General features: G+C 48.6%; 1 protein-coding gene across 1 annotated transcript in view; it reads left to right on the top strand.

The window, feature by feature from the left end:
* The window catches only part of TMEM178B (transmembrane protein 178B), a 394067-nt gene that overhangs the window by 329831 nt on the left and 40682 nt on the right, over positions 1-23554 (top strand). The window contains exon 3 of the mRNA XM_049894638.1: positions 19123-19260. Within this exon, the coding sequence (XP_049750595.1) occupies positions 19123-19260 (138 nt within the window). The remainder of the gene's footprint in view (positions 1-19122; positions 19261-23554) is intronic.

Raw genomic sequence — 23554 nt, 5'->3', positions numbered from 1 at the left:
CACAGATGGGTAAACTGAGGTGACCAAAGTCATATGGCTGGCAAGAGCAGTCAGTCTCCAGACCCTTCTGGGTCTCCAGGTTCTCAGCTTAGAGCTGTGATTACAGAGCGTTACTGTAACTGGTGAGGTCTTTGGCTCTTCTTTGGATCTCTGGACAAGTGCTCAGCTTCAGAATGTCACAAAGGAGCACAGCTGGTAGCGCCCTTCTATGGTGCCATTATGATCTTTCCCGTTACAAACATTGCCTGTCAGTCAACCAAGAATATTTTTTGTCACCTTCTGTGTGCCAAGCACGGTGCCAGGTTCAGAGCAGTTTTTTGCTGCTAGAATCCTCTGTTTGACATCTGGACTTTTACAGCAGGTGCACTTTTCATATCACAACTCTTCTTTCTCCCCGACTCCCGACATCTGTCCAGACATCCGTAACTGTCACACTGATGGGTCTTTCAGAGATTCCTGTGTATGCGTCGTTTCTTGAAAGAGCCCAACTCAAAGATGCCTAGCACACAAATGATATAATGGTCTCTAGAATTTGAAAAACTAAATAAAGACATCTACCAGTACGCATTGTCAGTCGTGGACAGAGTTGTTACAGGAAAACCCACTGTTCTTTTGCAAGATCTTGGTGCCTTTTTCTTTGGTATTCTAGGGTCACCTTGCCTGTAAGTCAAGTCATCCAGAGTGTGTAGCAGGCAGCTGCTCACTGTGCTTGGTTAACAGAAGCTGTTGATGAGGAAGCCTTTGCGATTAGGCTGTGGGAACCACATGCCTCAAGGGAAGGACAACTTCTGGTTGGAGAGAGCTGAAAAGAGCCACTTGAACTTCCAGTATCCCTGTACTCTGAACGCCCTGTGTCCCCACACTCCCAACTTCCTGTATAACTGCACTCCCAATTTCCTGTATTCTCACACTCCTGACTTCCTGTATAACTGTACTCCCGATATTCTATATTCCCACACTTCCGACTTCCTGTGTCCCCACATTTACCTAAGCTCAAGGATGTTTGTTTCTGTGTTTGTGTTTAAAGGACACTTTGATTGAAAAGCAATGCAGGCTTATTGCTAGGAATTTGGAAACCACAGGAAAGGTTGCAGAATAAAAAAGTCACCTATAATCCCTCTCCCTCACTATTATCCTTTTGATATATTTTCTTTTGGTTTTTATCTTGGTTTTGATTATTGTTGTTATTTATAATGATTTTTGTTATGTATCTGGGAGCAGACAGAATATACAATTTTGTACCTTGCTTTTTTCAACATCATTTAATTTCTACAGAAACATCATTTTTGTGACTACATAATAGCCCGTAATGTGAGTATACCATAATTTATTTAACCATTTCCCAATTATTGGAATAGCTTAGGTTGTTTTCAGTTTCCACAGTGGGGGTTTAATGCCTGCAATATGTTTCTTACAGAAGGATACGTTTGGTCAGCCTATAACATTTGGAAATTAATACTTCACTAGAGAGTATTTGCAAACGACTTGTATTTCTCAAAACTAATTTGCTATATAGAGACATAGAATTGCTATACACATAGCTAGTGTCTAGCTTTTATTTATCTATGTCTATCTGTCTGTCCACGCGTGCATCCACGCATCCACGCATCCACCCATCCACCCACCCACCCACCCATCCATCCATCCATCCATCCATCCATCCATCCATCCATCCATCCATCCATCCATCCATCCATCCATCCATCCATCCATCCCATTCCCCAATACTCATAAATACAATATGCTACTATAAACTTATATTTATATATTTAGTAATGACATCTCAGCATAAAGACTATCTAACTTTGACAATTAAACGATCCCTGTGGAGTTTTCCAAAGTGCTAAAGTTGGGTAAATTATACATGGATTGCAGTTCTACCCTGACACACTTGGGGCCACCATGATTCAAAATCAATTCAACAGTGATGGTGTCTTAGTCATCTTGTGCTGCTGTAACAGAAATACCACAAGTGGGTGGCTGTAACGAGCAGAAAGTTATTTTCTCACAGTTTAGGAGGCTAGAAGTCCAAACTAGGGGAAGGGTTTCTCTCTGTCTGCTCTAGGGGAAGTTCCTTGTTCCTTGGCTCCTTCGTGATCTTCATGTGACTTGGCATCTCTGTTCCCCCATCTCTGCTCCCCTAATCTCCTTTTATGTCTCAGAAGAGACTGACTCAAGACATACTCTACACTAACAATGCCTCATTAAAATGACAAAGAAAACCCATTCCCAAATTGGATTATAATCACAGGTATTAAAAAAACTAACTCGTTTCGAGTGAGTCAGTTCCGACTCACAGCAATAGAACTGTCCCCTAGTGTTTCCAAGGAGCAGCTGGTGGATTCGAACTGCTGACCTTTTGGTTAGCACCCTGAGTTCTTAACCACTGCACCACCAGGGCTTCAGGCCCTTGGAAGGCAAGCATTAATTATCCTGGAGGCAAAGCCAGGGGCGCCTGGCATCTGATCAGAAATGAAGGGGCAAGAAAGGAGTGGGGCTCAAGACATCATGAGATTTGGGGACATGTGGCCATGAGGACGATGACACCATCCGCTCAGTACAGAAGCAGCACTTTGAGGTTGGAAGTGAGAAATTCAGCTTCGGAGGTTCAGAGCCAGAAGCAGCTGGGGAGTGGAAAAGGCTGGGTATCAATACATGTTATGGACTGAACTGTGTCCCCCCAAAATATCTGTCAACTTGGCTGGGCCCTGACTCCCAGAATTGTGTGATTGTCTACCATTTTGGTATCTGATGTAATTTTCCTATGTGTTGTACATCCTAACCTCTATGGGCTATGACGTTACTCAGGCAGGATTAGAGGCAGTTATGTTATTGAGAGAGGACTTACTCTACAAGATTAGGTTATGTTTTAAACCAATCTCTTTTGAATATAAAAGAGAGAAGCAAGCAGAGAGCTAGAGAGACATGGGGACCTCATACCACCGAAAAACAAGAGCCAGGAGAACAGCGTGTCCTTTAGACCCAGGGTTCCTGTGCTGAGAAGATTTATGACAAGGACCTTCCTCCAGAGCCAACAGAGAGAGAAAGCCTTCCCCTGGAGCTAGCACCTAGAATTTGGACTCCTAGCCTCCTAGGCTGTGAGAAAATAAATTTCTCTTTGTTAAAGCCATCCACTTGTGGTATTTCTGTTACAGCAGCACACCCTGTTGACATGTACAGAAAGCCTTGAGAAATGTGGACTAGAACCCCGCAGAAAGCCCTGCCCTACTGATGTAGATTTAATAGACATCGATTAGTAGAAACTTAGTTCTGATTTATATAGGTTACAAATACATTTGAATGCAGCTGAAGTACAAGTTAATATTATAGATTTAGATAAATGTAAACAGTCCACTTTCCATAAGAGTATCCTCTCTGTCTTGGTTTCCTAAGACTGCCACAGTAAAATACCACAAAGTGGGCTGCTTATGGGAATAGAAATTTATTTTCTCACAGATCTGGAACCTGGATATCCACATTCAGGGCATTGGGAGGGCTGTGCTCTCTGCTCGAGGGGAAGATCCCTCCTTGTCTCATTGAGCCTCTGGTAGCCCAGGGCGTTTCTTGGCGTTCCTTGGCTTGTAGACGAAACCTCATATGGCGCCTTCCTCATGAGCCTGCTCTCCCCATTTATAAGACACCACTGAGAAGAGATTAGGACTAGGTCCCACCCTATGACCTCTTTAGCTTAGCAGATGACATCTGCAAGAAAAAAACTGATTTCCCCAACAAGGCCACATTCACAGGTACAGGGGTTAGAACTTCAGCAGATCCTTTTGGAGGGGGGAGAGAGGAGGACACAATCCAGTCTATAACACTCCCTTTAATTTCCTTGGTGAGGCAGAAGGAGCCAGGTTTCAACCTCCCTCCAGTTTCAACACTTTGAGTCTTGCCTTATCTTCTCTGGTCCTGAGCCTTTTGAGCAGGGATGATAATGCATTCCCTTGTTGTAACCTCTACAAGAATATTTGGTGACACGGCCAGTAGTGGTTTTCTTGAAACTCACAGGATAGACCCGTGAGGTCCAGCCAGGAGTCCACGGACACCTCCTACCTCTACATCCAAATCCTATGAGCACAGAAGGCCCTGACTCTTCTGTCCTTCCCTAGCAACCATGGCAGTATCCCCAGAAGGCAGAAATGAGCTTGTCCTTGAGAATTGTTCTGGGTTGCCGGGAACGAGGGTGTAGGAGGGTAAAGACCTGACGAGCTAACTCCAGATAAACAACCTGTCTACTGTTGCGTTAGAAACCACTGGGAGAAACATCTTGCCTTAAATATTTTACCTATCATGCTTAAAAAAAAAAAAAAAAATCCACGATCCAGTTATTTTTTCCAACTAGGAGATAAATCAAACACACCAATTCCTTTGGGAGAACGCAAAAACATTTTCGCCACAGTGTTTCCCATTTTGTTCTGGGTTTGTACTTACTTGTCTTTGACCTTGGCCTCATTAGTTGCACCTTGCTGGAACAGGCTTGACAACCTGGCTTTGAATAAGAGGAGATGGAGGGTGTAGGGACAAAGGGGCACACGGGGCACAAGGGCGGGGGGCTTGGCTGGTGTAGAACCAGACACCAAGTACATAACAAGCATTTAACAAAAGACCCAACAGCAAAACACTAGCCACATTCAAAACTGGCTGACTACACATGGAGCATGAAAAGTGTGTCCAGTTGTGTAAGACACTCGCAGCGGAGAAAGCAAACCGTCCAAAATGGCAAACGTTGAGGAACACAAAAATGAAAGCATTAGGCATCACTTCTCAACAGAACGAGTAGAAAGGGCTTTCTGATCGCCCAGCAGTGAGTGAGCTGTGTGTTACCAAGGTGCCTGGCACTGTAAGTGCTAAGTCAGTGAAGGCTCTTTGTTCCTTGGGAACTGAGCTTCTGGGAGAGACTGGTGGGCTCCTGTCATTCAAGGACTCAGTAAATGAAGCAGGCACCTTTATTCACTCTATGGAGATGTGGAACACCTAGAACTTGTGAGATGCTGGGAGAGGCACACAGAAAAGGACACGGTGGTCTCAGTTCTTCAGGAGGCTGCATAGATGTCCGAGATCTGGTGGAACAGCGGGGAGAACATGACAGGGACCCAAGCTGCGCAGACCAGCGATCTCCTGGGGGAGCTAAACTTTTCTGTAACTTCGAGCTGCCTTCACTTCCTTACCTCCCATTCATTCCCAGTAACCAGTGAAATTGACTTCCTCCATGGAGCCCTTGGCAAGGTCACCAGGGACTTCCTAGTTGTAAATCTAGTAAGCTTCATGTGGGAAGGGACCGTGCTGATTTTATTAACTACTGTGTTCCTCACTGCTAGCACAATGCCTAGCTCACAATCAGTGCTCAGCAAATCGTTGTTAAATGTTTTTTGACGTTATGTCTTACTGGAGCTCAGCAGCATTAGATACCACTGAAACCCTCTCTTCCTGTCACTCCTCAATACCCTCACACCTGGATCTTGCTCTACCCTTCTTGGTCATGCATTATTGTCTCTCTCTTCCTCTTCTCATCCCTTAAATGCTGGCATTCAGGTTCTCCTTAGTCTTCTCCTCATCTTACTTTTTACACCATCACTGGAGCAGCAGGCGTTCGATCCTACAGCTTTAGCTAGATGACTCTCAAACCGTATCTCAAGCACTAATCTCTTTCCCACTCTCTAGATCCATACAGCCAGTGTCATAATGGACATCTCCAGCTAAATGTTCATTAGCCACTTAACAAACTGAGTTTAGCATCTTTCTCTTCTAAGACCTGTCCTTTCCATCCTTCCTCCCACCCCACCTCCAAAAACATTAAAAATAAAAAACCTAAACAGAGAAACAACACCCCATGTATCCCCTTTTATTCTGTACCTGGGTCAATGATATCACCATTTTCCCATCATCCAAGCCAGGGACCTGGGAGTCATCAGTGACTCACGCCTCTCCTTTATCTCTTACATCCAATCGGTTGATAATTCCTGTCGATTCTACAGCTTTCCTCTCAAATCCGGCCCTCATCTTGGTCTTCCTGCTATAATACAGATCATCATATTTTTCCCACCCTAAGGGGTTGACGAGCCACGGTGGCACAATGGTTAAGAGCTCAGCTTCTAACCAAAAGGTCGGCAGTTCAAATTCAACAGCTGCTCTTTGCAAACCCTGTGGGGCAGTTCTACTCTGTCCTATAGGTTGCTATGGGTCAGAATCTACTTGATGGCAATGAGTTTGTTTTTTTAAAGGGGTTGACTGGTCTCTAGAACCCCCCGCTCCCAATAAGTCCTCCACTAAGGAGCCATCATGACCTTTCTAGAGAAAACAAAAGCCAAATCAGTCATTCCCCTGCTTGGATTCCTTCAGTGGTTTGCCACTCTCTTCTGGAGAAGGTCCAAAGTCTTAAGTATGGTGCAAGAAGTCCCTGGGGAGTGATTAGCCAAGTAAGTTGAGCCCCAAAGGCAGTTGAATTGAGCAGAAATCTCCCTGCTCTTACCACAATGGAAAATCAGAGCATTTATTTACGTCCTAGAAGAGACTTCAGCTGTTACAGCAAGTACTTCCTGATTCCAAAAGATCACTCAGATTTATCACGAGCCTTCAGGCCAGCATGTGATAAACATTATGAGCAGGGAAGTACCACACAGGATTATAGGAAGTGTGCAAAATCTCCACACATGATAAGCAGCCTCCTGCCTCAGTGTTTTGCACCTGCTGTTTCCTCTGCCTGGAATGCTGTTCCCAGTGGTACCTGCAGGGCCATTCCCTCACTTCCTTCAGGTGGCTGCTCAGACTTCTCCGTAGTGGAGAAAGCTTTCCCAACATCCCTGTATAAATAGCAGCCCCCCTCACCTCCACCCAATTGCTCCTCATCCATTTACCCACTGTCTTAGTTACCCAGTGCTGCTGTAACAAATACCACAAGCGGGTGGCTTTAACAAACAGAGGTTTATTTTCTCAGGGTTTAAGAGGTTAGAAGTTCTATTTCCCCGGCTCTTTGGGAAGGCTTTCTCTCTGTGGGCTCTGGGGGAAGGTCCTTGTCTCTTTTCAGCTTCTATTCCTTGGCAATCACGGTGATCTTCCTGTGGTCTGGCATCTACCTTCTCCCAACTCCCTGCCTAATCTGCTCTTTTATATCTCAAAAGAGATTGACTCAAGACACACCCTACACTAATACAGCCTCATTAACATAACAAGACAGCCCCTTCCCAAATGGGATTGTAACCACAGGTATGGAGGTTAGGATTTACAACGCATATTTTGGGAGTGTACAATTCAATCCATAATACCTACTATATTTTCCCCGTAGCATTCATCAGGACCTGACATATATGTATACAGGCTGTCTATCCCCCTGGAAACCCTGGTGACCTAGTGGTTAAGTGCTATGGCTCTTAACCAAGAGGTCGGCAGTTTGAATCCACCAGGCGCTCCTTGGAAACTCTACAGGCCAGTTCTACTCTGACCTATAGGGTCGCTATGAGTCGGAATTGACTTGGTGGCAGTGGGTTTGGTTTTTTGGTTATCCCCCTAGAAGAGGCCTGGTGGTATAGTGGTTAAGAGCTCAACTGCTAACAAAAAGGTCAGCAGTTCGAATCCACCAGCCACTCCTCGGAAACCCTGTGGGGCAGTTCTACTCCGTCCTATACGGTCGCTATGAGTCAGAATCTACTCGACAGCAATGGGTTTGGGTTTTTTGGTTTTATCCCCCTTTAGAAGGTAAGGTTCGTGAAGCCAGGAACTTGGTTTTGTTCCTGGCAGTATCTCCTGCACGTACCAGTTGCTTGATAAACCTGGATTGAATGACTGAATAAATGAATATAGGATGATCCAAAGAGGGAATCACTGCTGATGAAATTTTTTCAAATGAGGGGTAGTATATAAACTTGAGTTTCCTTGTAACCAGTTGCCGTCGTGTCGACTCCAAGTCATGGCGGCCCCATGTGTGTCAGAGTCGTATTGTGCTCCACAGGGTTCTCAAGGGCTGTTTTTTTGGAAGTACCAGGCCTTTCTTCTGAGGCACCTCCAGGTGGACTCAAACCTCCAACCGTTCGGTTAGCAGCCAAGCATCTTAACCATGTGCACCACCAGGGGCTCCTAGTTTTCTTCTGCAGAGGTTTTTTTCTTGACAAGATCTCTATTGGAATGAACTTTGACCGTCTGCAAAGAAGCCTGGTCACAGATAGTGTCCAAAATAAGTCAGCAGAGCCACAGAGGTGGGCCCTCAGGCAGGAGAAGACAATCACGCTCACCCCCTCACCGCTGGTTACAAGCAAGCATCCCCTTCACAGGGGAGAGGACAGCGACGGGAAGAAGGGAACATTGGCCATGGAGGAGGAAGAGGAGGAGGAGCCTCTCGTATCCCTTGTCCAGGTGTTATGGGTTGAATTGTGTCCCCTCAAAAGATATGTCCAAGTCCTAAGCCCTGGTACCTGTGGGTATGACCTTGTTTGGAAACAGGGTCTTTGAAAATGTTATCAGTTAACATGAGGTCATACTGGAGTAGGGTGGGTTCTAATCCTTTATTATCAGGGTCTTTATGAAAGAGAGGAGCCCTGGTGGCGCAGCGGTGAGGAGCTCGGCTGCTAATCAAAAGGTCAGTAGTCCAAATCCACTAGCTGCTCCTTGGAAGCCCTAGGGGACAGTTCTACTCTGTCTATAGGGTCGCTATGAGTCAGAATCAACTTGACAGCAATTCAGCGGTTATAAGAGAGGAGAAGAGGCACAGACACACACGAGAGAAGACGGCAAAGTGACGACAGGGGCAGAGATCGGCGTGAAGCACCTACAAGCCAAGGGTAGCCGGCCGTCTCCAGAAGCTGAGAGAAGCGCATGGAACAGATGCTCCGCCAGAGCCCTCAGAGGGAATCAACATGGTCAACACCCGGATGTTAGACTTCTGGCCTCCAGAACTGTGAGACAATACATCTCTGTTGTTTTAAGCTACCTGGTGTGTGATTCTTTGTTACAGCGGCTCTCGGAGGCTAATGCCCACACTGACTCCCAGCTTGTGAGTGGTGCATCAACTCTTAATCATAGATTTGATGAATAGTCACTCAGCACCCTTCAAAAATGACTCCATGAGGCATTATCAGTCCTTTAATATCATGCTTTCTGTTTTTGAATTTTGCCCCATCTCTTGAGATAATTAAAGACAGGCCAGTCTATTGCAGAAGAAATTGAGAATACCAGCCACCAGAGCAGAGTCATCTGGTCTACCTCTAGGCAGGAAGGGTACTTTCATCTGCATTTCAGAAAGGAGGCAGACGGACCTCAGAATCATGTGACTCCCCTCAGGAGATAGAACGGTGGAGGGGTAAGAGCCAGACCTTCTCCCGGATGCCGCGGTCCAGCTGCTTCAAATCACCCCTGCTCCCGCCCCATCACCCACTCCTTTGTCCTGGGCACACGGCCTTGGAAAGCCTCTTTGCCCACATTCGGGCAAAGGGAACACCATGCTCTCTAGGCCCCTTCAGTGTCCTGCTTCTAAATTAGAAAACAGGTTTTGCCAGAACTGCAAAATTTAAAAAGATTTTTCAGGGGAAGAGCCCTGGCCTTAAATTCCCCACGTTGCTCAGAGTGACTAGTCCGCCCTGAAATGCCAAGTACATGCAGGTGACACCAGTAACACCCCCCGGGGACACTATTTGTTCCTCTGCCCTGTGGCCTTGAGGTAAACGGAAATGGTTGCTGGTGCTAGCACTTTACAGTTTACGGAGGGCTTTCACTGACTTCGTTTGATCAGTAACTGCAGGCAGCTGTGGGGCACAGGGATTGAAGTCTTGGGTCTGGGAATCAGACCCAGATCCTCTTCCCAGCCCTGCTGCTGACAAACCGCCTGACTCGGGGCAAACTAGCTGTCACCACGTCGGTAAAAGGGGAATGATACACGCACAAGTTTGTTGGGAAGATTAATGTAATAAAGTACCGGAAATGCTCAGGACATGCTTCCCGCATTGGTCATTGTCATAATACGTACATATAATATATAATCATACACATTTGTCTGTGTATATAATGTGTAATTACGTAAGTGTATTGGCTCAAGCATTTTGCAATTTGCTGCTAACCTACACGTTAGTGATTCGAACCCACACAAGAGTGCTTTGGAAGAAGGGTCCTGGTGATCTGCTTTTGTAGTGATTACAGCCAAGAAGATACTGTAGGGGCATGTGTGTGAATCATTTGAGGTTCTGGGGTAGCCCCGAAGCACCATGTCCCATAAGCATGGGGAGTAGTCGGAGGCCGGGTATTGAGGGTCTGTGTCTCTCTAGCTGAAAACTCAATGTGCAAAAAAGAACAGCAGCTGTGGGCAATGGCATCTTCGAGCCCCATTCCTGGCAATCAACCAGGGTGGCAGGCCATGGAGTTGCTGGGTAAGAAGGCTGTCATGGATTGAATTGTGTCCCCCGAAAATATCTGTCAACTTGGCTAAGTCATGATTCCCAGTATTGTATGACAAAATGTCAGCTTTTTGTCATCTGATATGATTTCCCTATGTGTTGTAAATCCTATCACTATGATGAGTAAGATGGATTAGTGGCAGTTATATCGATGAGGTCTGTAAGATTAGATAGTGTCTTAAGCTAATCTCTTTGAGATATAAAAGAGAGACGCGAGCAGAGAGACAGGGGGACTTCACACCACCAAGAAAGCAGTGCTGGAAGCAGAACGCGTCCTTTGGACCCGGGGTTCCTGCGAGGAGAAGCTCCTGGTCTAGGGGAAGATTGATGACAAGGACCTTCTTCCAGAGCTAACAGAGAGAGAAAGCCTTCCCTTGGAGCTGACGCCCTGAATTTGGACTTCTAGCCTCCTAGACTGTGAGAAAATAAATTTCTCTTTCTTCAAGCCATGCACTTGTGGAACTTCTGTTACAGCAGCACTAGATAACTAAGAGAGGATCTTACCTCCATCGGCAAACATTTCCAGAGTACACACTGTCAGCCAGAAAGCAGGGCAGCACCGCTTCCGCCTACAAAGCAAGCCTTCAGCGTTCACTGTTAAAGAGAAAACACAAAGCGTGCTGTGGTACTATATCCTCACTAAGGCAAAATGGCTAGACGGGGTCTGGCCAGGCTGCGGGAACGGAGCTCCATGACAACGCAGGCCAGGGCAGCTGCCTTCATCTGCACACCTTGTTGTTGCTGTTGCGGGAGAAGGATGTGGCGGTCAGCTTCCATAAAGATTACTCTGTCTACTCGGTCAATCACAATGGACTCCACAGGACCCAACAACAACAACAAAACCCGTGCTGTGGAGTTATTCTGACTCATAGCGACCCTATAGGACAGGGTAGAACTGCCCCATAGGGTTTCCTAGGCTGTAATCTTAATGGGAGCAGATCACCAGGTCTTTTCTCCCACAGTGCTGCTGGTGGGTTTGAACTGCCGATCTTTCGGTTACCAGCCAAGTACTTTAACCACTGTATCACTAAGGGTCTTTATTCGTACCTACACTCAGATTCTGAGTTCTCGGGAGATTGGAAGCTCTAAATATAGAGCTTTTAAAAACAATAAAGCTCCAATCCCCTGAGAACTCAGAATCTCACTGTTACAGTAACACATTCTCGTGGCAGAAACAACAAACAAAACCCAGAAATGCACCCTGCTAACATTGGGTGTACTTCTTGTTTTTCCTACGTGAGTATATGTGCCTGGACGTGCATATATACACACACATTACCAAAAATAACCAAGCCCATTGCCGTTGAGTCAGTTCCAACTCATGGCGACTACTACTTGTGTTACAGAGTAAAACTGCTCCAGAGGGTTTTCTTGACTGTAATCGGTACTGAAGCCGTTTGCCAGGCCTCTATTCCACGGTTTCACTGGCTGAATTCAAATCGCCAACCTTTAGGTTAGTGGCCGTGCACAAACCATTCGCACCACCACCATGAGAGGGTTATGTAGAATGTGATGACTTCTGCATTATTTTCTGTCTAATAGTCTATTACTGACGTTCTTCACAAGAGTAATTTTAACAGCTGAGTCATATTCCGTTGGATTATATTGAATGTAAAGTTCCCTCCTGAGGTTTGAAGTGGCCTGGACCCTGAAAAGCACTGAGGAATAGAAAAGGCAAGGGCAGACCCAGGCCTGCCTCAGACTGGCCATGTGACCTTGGACAGCGGAAATGCCCTGAGCCTCAGTGTCCAGATCTACAAAATGACAAGAGAAGCATCTTCCTTGATAGAGCTGGTGGCAGGATTGATTGGTATGGCCTGTGCCAACCTCCCAGCACGATGTCTGGTGCATAGTAAATGCACGATAAATGTTCATTCCTATACATCACCCGCTACCCTAGACTTGGAAACCCTGGTGGCGTAGTGGTTAAGTGCTATGGCTGCTAACCAAAGGGTCAGCGTTTCGAATCCATCAGGCGCTCCTTGGAAATTCTATGGGGCAGTTCTACCTTGTCCTATAGGGTTGCTATGAGTTGGAATCAACTCAACGGCACTGGCTTTGGTTTTTTTTGGCTTTGACCCTAGACTTAAGCTCCCCAGTGACGCAAACAGTTTGTGCTTGACTACTAACCTAAACCTGTTGCCGTCGAGTCGTTCTGACCCATATCGACTCTATAGGACAGAGTAGAAGTGCCCCATAGGGTTTCCAAGGAGCGCCAGGTGGATTCGAACTGCCAACCTCTGACTATTAGCCTAGAAGTTGGCAATTCGAACCCACCCATCAGCACTGCCAAAGAAAGGCCTGGCAATCAATCAGCTTCTGTAAAGACCACAGCCAAGAAAACTCTACGGAGCAGTTCTACGCTTCACACCTGGGGTTGCCATGAGTCGAAATTGACTCAACGGCAACGGGTTTGGCTTTTTGGTCCCTAAACTTCTCTGATTCCTTGCCATCTACCAATTCCCAGGTGCCTGCAGCATTTTTCTGGAAGGAAAATCCCCGATAAGGCACCCATAGGCGTCAGAGGCTCTGTCTTCTGAGCGCTTTGTGTGGACTCCCCAGGCCCATTCTTCCCAGGCTGCCCCAGATTCCTGCACTTGGCATTCAGAGCAGCTGTGAGAATACCTGACACGGAAGGAGCGATGGAAGCTGCTCAGGATGGGACAGCAGGTTGCACTGGCCTAGCTCCTTCATTCTGATCAGCAGGGACAGCTGGGGACAGAGAGCGGGTCCACGATGGGCTGCCCAGTGTGTTTGGCTGGCTGAGCCGTGGTTCCTCTTCACCATGCCCTCTGCAGTTTCTGCTCTTGGCCGAGAAACGTGGCAGCAGGCTAAGGGAGCCATTCTGGTCGTTTTATTGGTTTGGGACTCTGCGTCTCGGTTCTGATACCCTCCTCGTCTTCTTTCTCTTCTCCACGCGCACTTGCTTTAGCTGCTGACCTAGCTCTCATCATGCAAATACACATTTTGCAATTTGCCTTCCATTGTTTTGACAATGGCTGTGATGCGTGTATGGCGGCACCACGTAATATCCTATTTATGGTGGCTCTCTAATTCGGAGGTAGGCTTGAGGAGGCGGAAGCTTCCAGTCTGTCTTCTGACCCAGAAACCACTTCTGGTTTCTGCAGCAACTGCCTCCCACACCACCTTTCTGACTTTGGGACCAGTGCAGACAGCTCTGTTGGGGAAAATGAAGGTTCTCGTCTGTGGGGCCTCATAGGTGCTCATTAAACTTTACAGTAAAGGGCCCCACGGTACCTGCTCTGTGGAACCTGGAGTTTGTACCAGGCTAGAGGGGAGAGAAATTGACTTCAAGTCACTTTGACATTTGAGTCACTGAGGCAGGTTGCATCACCCTTGTGACGCTGTTGTGGACACCATTGTAGTGTCTCTTTCACCAAACGTTTATCGAGCACCGCTTGGCACAGTGGCTAAGGGCTCATCTGCAAACCAAAAGGTCACCAGTTCAAATCCACCAGCCACTCCTTGGAAGCCCTATGGGGCAGTTCTCCTCGCTTTGAGTTGAATGGACTCCACGGCAACAGCAGGTTTAGTTTGTGTGTGTGTTGCACAATGAGCTGGAGGCTGAGAAGACACAAGAAACCAGATGTGATCACAGCCCTGAGAAAGTGTGCACGGACTGAAAGGAGGGGACGTCCACAAAGAGTTACAGCAATGTGGTCCCTGCTAGCGTGGTGACATCAACAGTGAGACAGGAGCCCAGGAGAGGCCCCGGTGTCCCTGTCAGCTAAAGTTCCCGGTGCTACCAAGACACCAGCTTTGTTGGGCGATCTTCAAGGATGATGAGATTGCTTGCCAAGTGGGGCATGGGGAGCTGGGGAGCCATACAGGCAGGGATCACAGTGTCCTCAGGGCAGAGAGGGAGGCAAGAGCCCCTGCAGGGAAGCGCAGATTGTTATAGCTGGACGGGGGAAGGGGAGGGGGGCATGGAGGAGGAAGGCGACGGGGAGGGGGCCATGGAGGAGGCCGCAGAGGGGAAAGGGGACCATGGAGGGGGGATGAGGGTCGTGGAGAGGGATGGGGCTGTGGAGGAGGAGGGGGACCACCCAGGGGGACGGGAGCCTGAAGGGAGATGGGGTGGAGGGGTGGAGGGGTAGGCAGAGCACAGGTCCCAAGGACCTAGTAATGCCGCAAAGCCCCAAGTCAGGCACTTTCTCGTGGAAACCTAGGAACTCTTTTCACGTAAGAATAGTTTCTTAACTAAAACTACATTATCCTGCTGAGCCAGCTTACACTCAGTAGGAAAGTCACAGGCACAGCCTCCCGCGGGCGTCTTCGCCAGCTGCATTGTTTTCACTGAACGGCGGACGCCCTCCCTGCAGTGCAGCCTGCTCCCCTCCCCCTGGGCCGCCTCCTTCCTGATCGGTGCCGCACTCGCTCTTGGAGCCTAGGGTTCCCGCGGCCTCTGTAGCCCCTGGCCCCTCCGGCTGTTCTGGTCCCGGGAGAGTAGGAAGCATCAACACTCCTGGGTGGACACAACTCAGTCTCAGTAAATAGATAAACAGCGCCCTCATCCCACCGGCCTCTCCCAGTACCTGAGGGGCAAAAGAACAGTTCACAGGAGCCTGCTCCCTGTGGGTGCCAAATCTTTACTGAACGGTCTTACCCCAACAGGTCACTCATCTCCTTATATGCTTAACCAGTTGTCCTCCAGTCAGCTTCGACTCCTGAAGACCCCATGTGTGTCAGAGTAGAACTGGGTGCCATAGGGTTGTCAATGACTGATTTTTTGGGAGATCACCAGCTCTTTCTCCTGAGGGCCTCTGGGTAGATTCAAACCTCCAGCCTTTCAGTTAACAGCCAAGCTGCTCACTACACACAGGGACTCCCCTACGTGCTCGTGACCAGCAAATGCAAAGGATCTGGGGTCTGAGAAAAAGACAGCTGCGTTACCAGGCAGTGTTCTAAGCGCTTGACAAGTATTAATTATTTTACCCTCCTAATAACTCTCGGGAACTCTGGTGGTGTAGTGGTTAAGAGCTATGGCTGCTAACCAAAAGGTCGGCAGCTCGAATCCACCGTGCTGCTCCTGGGAAACCCTATGAGGCAGCTCTGCTGTGTCCTGTAGAGCCGCTAGGAGTCGGAATCTACTCCATAGCAAAGGGTTTGGGGCTTTGGGTTTAATACCTCTTGGAAGTAAGTACTGCTGTTCTCTCCTCTTCCTTAACCTTGAGGAAACGGCCCTCTTTTACGCAGCCTGTGTGTCCAGGGTTGGGGCCTGAAAGCTGGCAGCCTGGATACTAGAATCTGTGCCTCCATCCTCATCTGTTGAATTTCTCTGTGGTTCCCCAAACCCCAAACCCCAACTTCCTCCAAAGAAAATTGCACCAGGCCGCGATAAAACAAGCAAACCAAAACTAACCCCGTTGCCCTCAAGTCCACTCAGACTCATGGTGACCCCATGTGTCACAGAGTAGAAGAGCGCCATAGCATTTTCTTGGCTGCAGTCTTTTAGAAGCAGATTGCCAGGCCTTTCTTGCACAGTGCTGCTGGGTGAGTTCAGACCATCAACCTTTAAGTTAGTACCCAGCAACCCAGTGCCTTCAAGTCAATTCCGACTTTAAGTTAGTAGTGCAGTGCAAACTGTTGCACCCCCCAGGGACCTTAAAACAAGCAAGGATGACTTTTTCAAAAGGATTATTGCAAACGGTGGGGGGTAGGGGTGGGGCAGATATTGCAATGGGGAGAGCCTGGGCGGGAGGGCTTTTAAGGACAGGAGTAGCTGGAGTAGTGGGTGGAAAAGTACTGCAGTACTGAGGGAGCTGGGAGGGCGAGCACTGGGGTGTGTCGACGACGACGCCATGGACTGAGCATGCTCCTGAGTTCACTGTTAGGAGCGGATGGAATGTGCCCCCCTGGATTCTGGGAGGGCCAGGAGAGGGGGAGATCAGGCCCAGGAAGAAGCTGCTGAAGGTTTTGTCAAACTAAGGGGAGATTTAGGGCCATCTTGGTCAGCTGTTTTCCGGAACATAAAATGACGGGGTGGGGGAATTTCTCTATCTATCCTGGACCACAGGGCTCAGGTGAAACTTAACACTGTCAGATGGTTGTAGCACCGTCACCGGTCCCTGGAACACCCCCCTTCTGTGAATCTACTTGTCCAGAATTGACCCCATGATCAGCGTGGCCGCTGCAGACCACGTGTCTCCGCTTCTCACTCCCGGGCTGGCTGACCCTGGGCACAAAAGCACTTGGGTTCTGTCCTCAACACCATGCTCTGTTCTCCCATTCCTGTGACTTGGACTCCTGAGGGACGGATGAACTCCTGAGCTATGGCTAGCTCCCGGGGCACTGATGCTCTCCCTCCGCGTGTCCAGGGCTGAGGGGAAGGGGCCCTGGCACTTCTCGTGCGGCCAGCAACGCCTTGTTTGCCTGGTCCTCTCACCGTCTTCACCATCCGGGAAGGTCTAATCCAGGCATACCCTCCCCATTTCTTTTTTTTTTTAATGGGGAAAAAAATTCCAATCATCATCACTTTTTTTTTTTTTTGCCAAGGTCTTTAAAGAGCAAAGAGAAAGACACTCAGGACCCGTAGGTACACATTTTGTGTATATTTAAATGCAGATATCCTGGTTTCCTGTGTAGACTTGCAAGCAATACCTTGCAATTTAAATGTTAATAGGAGGGTAAACTTCAAAATCAGAATTCTCTGCGAGGGAGGGCTGCTCATTCTGGTTCTATTTAATGGCCCTCCTGTCTCCGCTCCACCCTCCCCAAGTTAGTGTCAGCCCCTCCTGCCCACTCTTCCCACCACGCGGAATGAAATGCTCTTCTTTTTCAAAAGAGTTTAGAAGGCGTCTTTCTAAATTCAAACATTAAAATGTTAAGTGTTGGGGCCGTGGAATAAAGATAATGGACTCAAGCCTGAGACTGTGGTGAGATTTTTCTGTATCTCGGCCTTTGCCTCAGAGTCAGACTCGGTTCCTGGTTCTTCTCAAAGGGATTATTCTTAGGCGAACCCTGAATAGTATTTTTCCAAGGCCTCAGAGTTAGGCGAGTTAGGTTCTTCTCCCCTCTTATTTTTTCTAGAGAGGCAGGAAGGGATGGGCAAGAAATACATGCTTTGTAGGTTCCTGGGTACAAGATACTGCTGTGAGCACTGTGTGCCATCACAGAGAATACGGAAGGTGGCTTCTTACTCCTGAAATGGCACATGGGTTAATGCAGATGGGGAGGAAGGGGCCATCGACATGCAGAGGGGCAGTATGAACTGACCCAAGTGCCACCAAAAATTGACAAAGACTTAAAACCCACAAAATCCTACTTAATGCTTTCAGCTCAGATACGCTATTAAGTTCAAATGGCATTCCTAAGGACCTCATGAGCCAAATTTTGAGTGAATGTGATATCTGGCTCCATCTTCCTTTCTCATTCCTTCATTATTTACCCTGTCCTACTGAAGGTTTGAAGCCTCCTTCAGTTTTTGGGGAGCATGATGGGCGTGAATCTCTGTTCTACCAATTACTAGTGGAATGAGTTTCAGCAAGATACTCTGAGCTCCGTTTTTCAGATAGAGATTATATCAGGCTGGAGTTCTCTAGAGGAGCAAAGCCACTGAACCGTACATATAAATATACAGAGAGAGATTTACTTCAAGCAAATGGCTCACACAATTGTGGGGGCCGGCAAATCCCACATCTGTGGGTCAGGCGGCAGGCTGACTGCTTCTCCTGACTCACGTGGTTGCAAGGACTAACGAACCCAAAATTTGCAGATCAGGCGATAGGCTGCTGGCTCACAGGGTTGCAGGTTAGGAGGCAGGTGGAAGACTTCCCAAAGAACTGGAGGTCAACCATGAGATGAGTGCAGGATCGAGAGAGATAGTACAAGCTTTCCCAGAGCATCCATATACATTGGATGCAGGCCACACCCCCAAAGAAGCTCCCCTTCCAACTGACAGGCTGTTCACATCAGATCACAAAATGGAGGATGATTACATAATATCTGCCAAACCACTGAGAATCATGGCCTAGCCAAGTTGACACCTAACATTAACCATCAGAGATAAAGACCCTCTCCACAGTATCTGCCTCAAAAGGTTGAAATGCCCATCAACAGATGAACAAATAAACCAAATGTGGAATATTACTCAGCTATAAAGAGAAAATGAAGTCCTAATGTACGCTACAACATGAATGAACCTTGAAAACATTATGCTGAGTGAAAGAAGCCAGACATGAAAGGACAAATACTATATGATCCCACTTATATGAAATATCTAGAAAAAGCAAACACAAAGAGACCAAGGTTTGTTAGTGGTGACCAAGGGCTGGGAGGGAGGGAATGGGAGTCAGGGCACTGGGCCTGGCGTGACGGAACAGTTTTAGAAAGAAACAGTGTCGATGATAGCATAACGTGGTAAGGGTGATTCATGCCACTGGATCGTACACTGGAAATGGTTAAAATGGGAAAATTTTACGTTTTGTATATTTTACAACAATCAAAAAAAAAAAGTAGAGACGCATGCAGGGGAAAGACGCCACGCTGTGCCCGGCACAAAGGGAGTGTCCAGTGAATGGCCACTATTATTATCATCATCGTGTTTCTCACACTGGCATGTAGTCACCATGAGATCATCTCTTCACAGGAAGACAGGTTGTATGAACCCGTCTGGGAGGCTGCCCTCCTACTCCTGGTGGGCCCGCCTGCTCCTGTCCCCCATCGGGGCTGAATCCCCAACCAGAGTCTCTGGCTTGCATGCTAACTCCCACTCCTCTTCCCTCAGACCTGCGCAGAATGACGGCTGGCTTTATGGGCATGGCGGTGGCCATCATCCTCTTCGGCTGGGTCATCGGGGTGCTGGGCTGCTGCTGGGACCGAGGCCTTATGCAGTATGTGGCGGGACTGCTCTTCCTCATGGGAGGTAAGGCCAAGGCTGGGCTCCTCAGTGGGTTGGTTGGGGGAGGGTCCCAGAGGACCTGACACCTGAGGGCCAGGACTGGAGTGGGGTCTTCACCTGCATTCCTTCACTCATTCATGTACTCAAAAACATTGCTGCGCCCCCTCAGCCACTGAACACTGTGCCCACTGCTGGTGATGCAAAGGAAAATGGACATGGTCACTTCTTGGGACCTGACTGCCCACTATGAAGAAAGATGATGGCCATGTGACTATTGGTTATGGTGCTGGCAGAGATGGCCGGTGAGGAGGAAGTAGCGACCCAGGAAGTGCCCCACCATGGTCCATGCAGGCCCTCCACTTGGGCGTGTCTGGCAGGTGCCCCTCAAGGCCTGCCTTCCCCTGTGATGCAGGGCCCAAGGTCACTGCCATCTTCACATGAGGCAGTGTGAAGGTGGTGGGTCAGGAGTGGGCCCTCCCTCATCCCTGTCACGGCCAGGGCCACAGAACCACCCCCAAGTCCTGACACAGGGACTGAACATAGAAGATTGAAAGGGCCCTGAGGGAACAGGTGCCACCATGGGAGGAGACGCTGATCCAGTCTTCAGTGCCTCCTTGATCCATGAAGAGTGAGCATGTGGTTAGAGTCTCCTGGTATGCATCTGGGTCCAAAGCTGAAGTTAACCACTGGGCTGTGCCTGTCACAGTCCGTCCCTCAGGGGTACGCAGATGGATGAAGTGTGTGGGACTAGATACAGGGGGAATAGGGCTAGGACAGAGGGAATTAGAAGTGTCTGTGGAAAGAAGGAAAAGTGAGGCTTACACATGGAGATAAATATCCTCTAGACCAGAGCCACAGGCACGTGCCCTGCTGTGAAGCATCAGCTCTGGGGTCCAAGCAGAGGCAGAGGTGGGCAGTGGGCAGGGGGCAATGCTGTTTCTCCATCTCCAGGCCACACTGGGGAGGGGAGGAGCCGTTGCTCTTGGTGTACAAAGATCACTGGCAAGGAGTGAGCCATGGGTGGGAGTGGGGAGAATTGCAGGGTCCAGCTGGGGCCTGAGGGTCACCCTCACTCTCCTGAGGCACAGCCAAAGACAAGCAGGGCTCTGCAAGGAGATGCCCAGGCCAACCAGACTCTCTGCCTTCCGTCAATGTCCTGTGCTGGAGCTGCCTTCCATGGGGCCCACTACTGGGGTTCTGGCAGAGGCTGTCAGAGGAAGGCAAGGGGGCTGTTTATGGGGGTCCCCACGCCCTCCTTCTGGCCTCTCTCAGAGACAGGCCACGACTCCAGGTGCACCTGCCTTCTCTGTGCCCTCTGTGAAGGCAAGGGTCACACGGGGCCAGCCAGTTGGGCACCGGCCGTGAGCAGCAGACCCTTCCTCCTCCCCGCCCCCAAGCAGAATCTTACGTGGGCTGCAGTGTAAGAAGATAAAAGTGGAGGCCTGGGTGTGTAGTCAGTGTTCTGACGAAGACCACCAGGCTTTGTGAGCCTGTAGATAGAACACGTGAGCAAACAGACCTCCGGCCAACAGGAACCCAGAGGCCCTGGACTGACAGCTTTCATCTCCTCCTTTGGAGGCTTTTGCGTCTCCCAGCACACATTCTCTGCCCTCCTGTCTCCTCAGGTGGGGGACAAGGCTCGTACCTGCCCAGGTGCTAAGTCTCCGGGACTTAGCCACCCACCAACAGTGTCCTCCTGGGATGCTAATTCACCTCTGGGAGAACCAGAGAGAGATGATCTAATTGGCCCTCACTCTTCTCCCGCCAGGCTGCTGCCCACTAATCAGACAATACAGGGCACCCAGAGACCAGTGAGCACTGCTGGGCCAGCCGCTGGGCAAGTGGGGTCATCGGGGTGTGTCTCACCCACCTGAGACCTTGGATGGAACTCTCCTAGGGCGTGTGTGGATAGACCTGCCCCCCACTGCTGAGGAACCTTCCGGAAGCCCAGGATTGATCAGGCATCTGAGGCCCTTCCCACAGGGCTGGGGTGAAAGCTTTGCTTATCTTTGCTGTGGCACCTTTCTCAACCTTACTGTAGTCAGAGTCACCTGGAGAGCTTTTAAAATACTGAGGCCTGAGCCCTGCCCAGCCTGGTCGCCCCACTCTGCCCAGCCCACTCCGCCCCTACCACCTCCAACCCACCCCCCTGTACCCACCCCCTCCACCCCATCCGCCTTGTCCAGTCCTGGCCTGTCCTACCCCACCTTGCCCAGCCAGGACTACTTGTGATGATTTTTCTTTTTCCTCCAGCCTCTTGTGACTCTTTTTCAAGCCTTATGCAGCCCGAGTTAGGGCAGTGCTTTCTTTGTTGTTGTTGTTTTTCATAGACTTTATTTTTTAGAACAGTTTTAGATTTACAGAAAAATTGAGACGATTGTACAGAGTTCCCATATCTCTCTCCCTCACACACACACACAGTTGGCCCTGTTGTTGACATCCAACATTAGTATGGTATGCTTAATACAATTGCTCTGTGCCTTGGAGTCAATTCCGAATCATAACGACCCTGTAGGACAGAGTAGAAATGTCCCATCGGGTTTCCTAGGCTGAAATCCCTACTGGAGCAGATCGCCAGGTCTTTTCTTCTGTGGAACCGCTGGTGGGTTCTAACTACCAACTTTTCAGTTAGCAGCTGAGCACTTAACCCTGGTGCCATCAGGCCTCCCTTTGTTACAATTAATGAACCAATATCGATACTTTTTTTTTTTAACTAAAGTCCATAGTTTATTCAGATTTTGTTAGTTCTTACATGCTGTCCGGTTTTGGTCTCCGGATCCCACCTAACAGACTGCAAATGCAGACTTCATGTTTCCTTAGGCTCCTCTTGGCTGTGACAATTTCTCAGACTTTCCTTGTTTGTGATGACCTTGGCAGTTTTGAGGAGGACTGGTCAGGCGTTTTGTAAGATGCTTTTTTTGAGATTGGCCTGATGTTTTTCTCATGATTAGACTGAGATTACGGGTTTTTAGGATGAAGACCACGGAGGCAAAAGCAAAGTGCCAGTTTCATCATATATCAAGGGCATGTGCCATCCACCTGATTTATGACTGCAGTTGTTGACCTTGATCACCTGGCAGAGGTAGCTTTGGTCGGGTTTCTCCACTGTAAAGTTACTCTTCCCCCTCCTTTCCATACTGGGCTCTTTGGAGGTTCACTGTGTGCAGCCCACCGGTGAGGGATGGGGGTATCCCCTCACCTTGAGGGTGGTGCAGCCACATAACTTATTTGGAATCCTTCAACACAGGAGATATGTCTCTTCTCCATTTATTAATTTATTCAATCATTTATTCGTATCAGTATGGACTCATGGATATGTATTTTATACTTTGAGTGATAATGGAATACTATACTGTTTTGTCATTCAGATTGTCCCAGCTTTGGCCACTGGGAGCTCTGTCAGTTACCACTGTGCCCCTGTGACATACCCCCTTCAATGTGGGTTTTTTGAGCGCTTCCTTACTTCCTGGAGCCCTGGTGGTGAAGTGGTTGAGCTCAGGCTGCTAACCAACGTCAGCAGTCCAAATCTACCAGCCACTCCCTGGAAACCCTATGGAGCAGTTCTACTCTGTCCTGTAGGGTCACTATGAGTTGGAATCGACTCAACAGCAGTGGGTTTTACGAGTCCTTACTTTCTGGCATTACAAGATGCCCCAGGCTTATCTTGTATTTGTTCTGTCCCAGTCCTAGAATCAGGCATTTCCCCAAGGATCCCCAGTCCCCTTCATTGGAGAATGGGATGAGACACCAAAATCCGAAATGTCTGAACATTCTGTGCTGGGTCATCATCTCTGTCCCCATGTAGATGAGCTCCAGGACCTTGTCTGCCAGGCTCTCCAAGGTCCCCCAGTGTAAAGCACTCTCCACAAACATTTGCTGAACGAATGCTGTAGCAAAGTGCAGTATGTGCAACAGAGAGAAAGGGTCTTGTTTTGTCTCGACAGCAGCAGTTCTTCAAGGAAGTATCGTATCTTCTGCTTCAAGTCTAATCGTCTCCCCTTCCGGGGGATTCCTTTTCCTCTTTTTATCTTTTTTGAACAGTCCTGTGAGTTGGAATCAACTTGATGGCAACAGGTTTGGTTTTATTTATTTATTGTTTTGGTTAGCATCTCTGCAGTTCGCTTGTAAAATGTCTCAAGTTCCTTTGGGAAGCAGTGTATGAATTATACATGAATTGGTGAAGAGTTGCCTGTCTTTACCTTGGGGCTCAAAGAACATCAGAAATCAAAGGACCTCAGAGGTCACCCTGCTGACCTTCTTATGTTTCTAGACAAGGGTTTTTAGGTCAGCTGTTCTGGCCACCCTGGCTCCTAGCACC

Source organism: Elephas maximus, chromosome 8 (assembly GCF_024166365.1).
Source record: "Elephas maximus indicus isolate mEleMax1 chromosome 8, mEleMax1 primary haplotype, whole genome shotgun sequence".
In the NCBI taxonomy this organism is placed as follows: Eukaryota; Metazoa; Chordata; class Mammalia; order Proboscidea; family Elephantidae; genus Elephas; species Elephas maximus.
The sequence above is the reverse complement of the archived record's forward strand: the minus strand, read 5'-3'. Positions and strand labels throughout refer to the sequence as shown.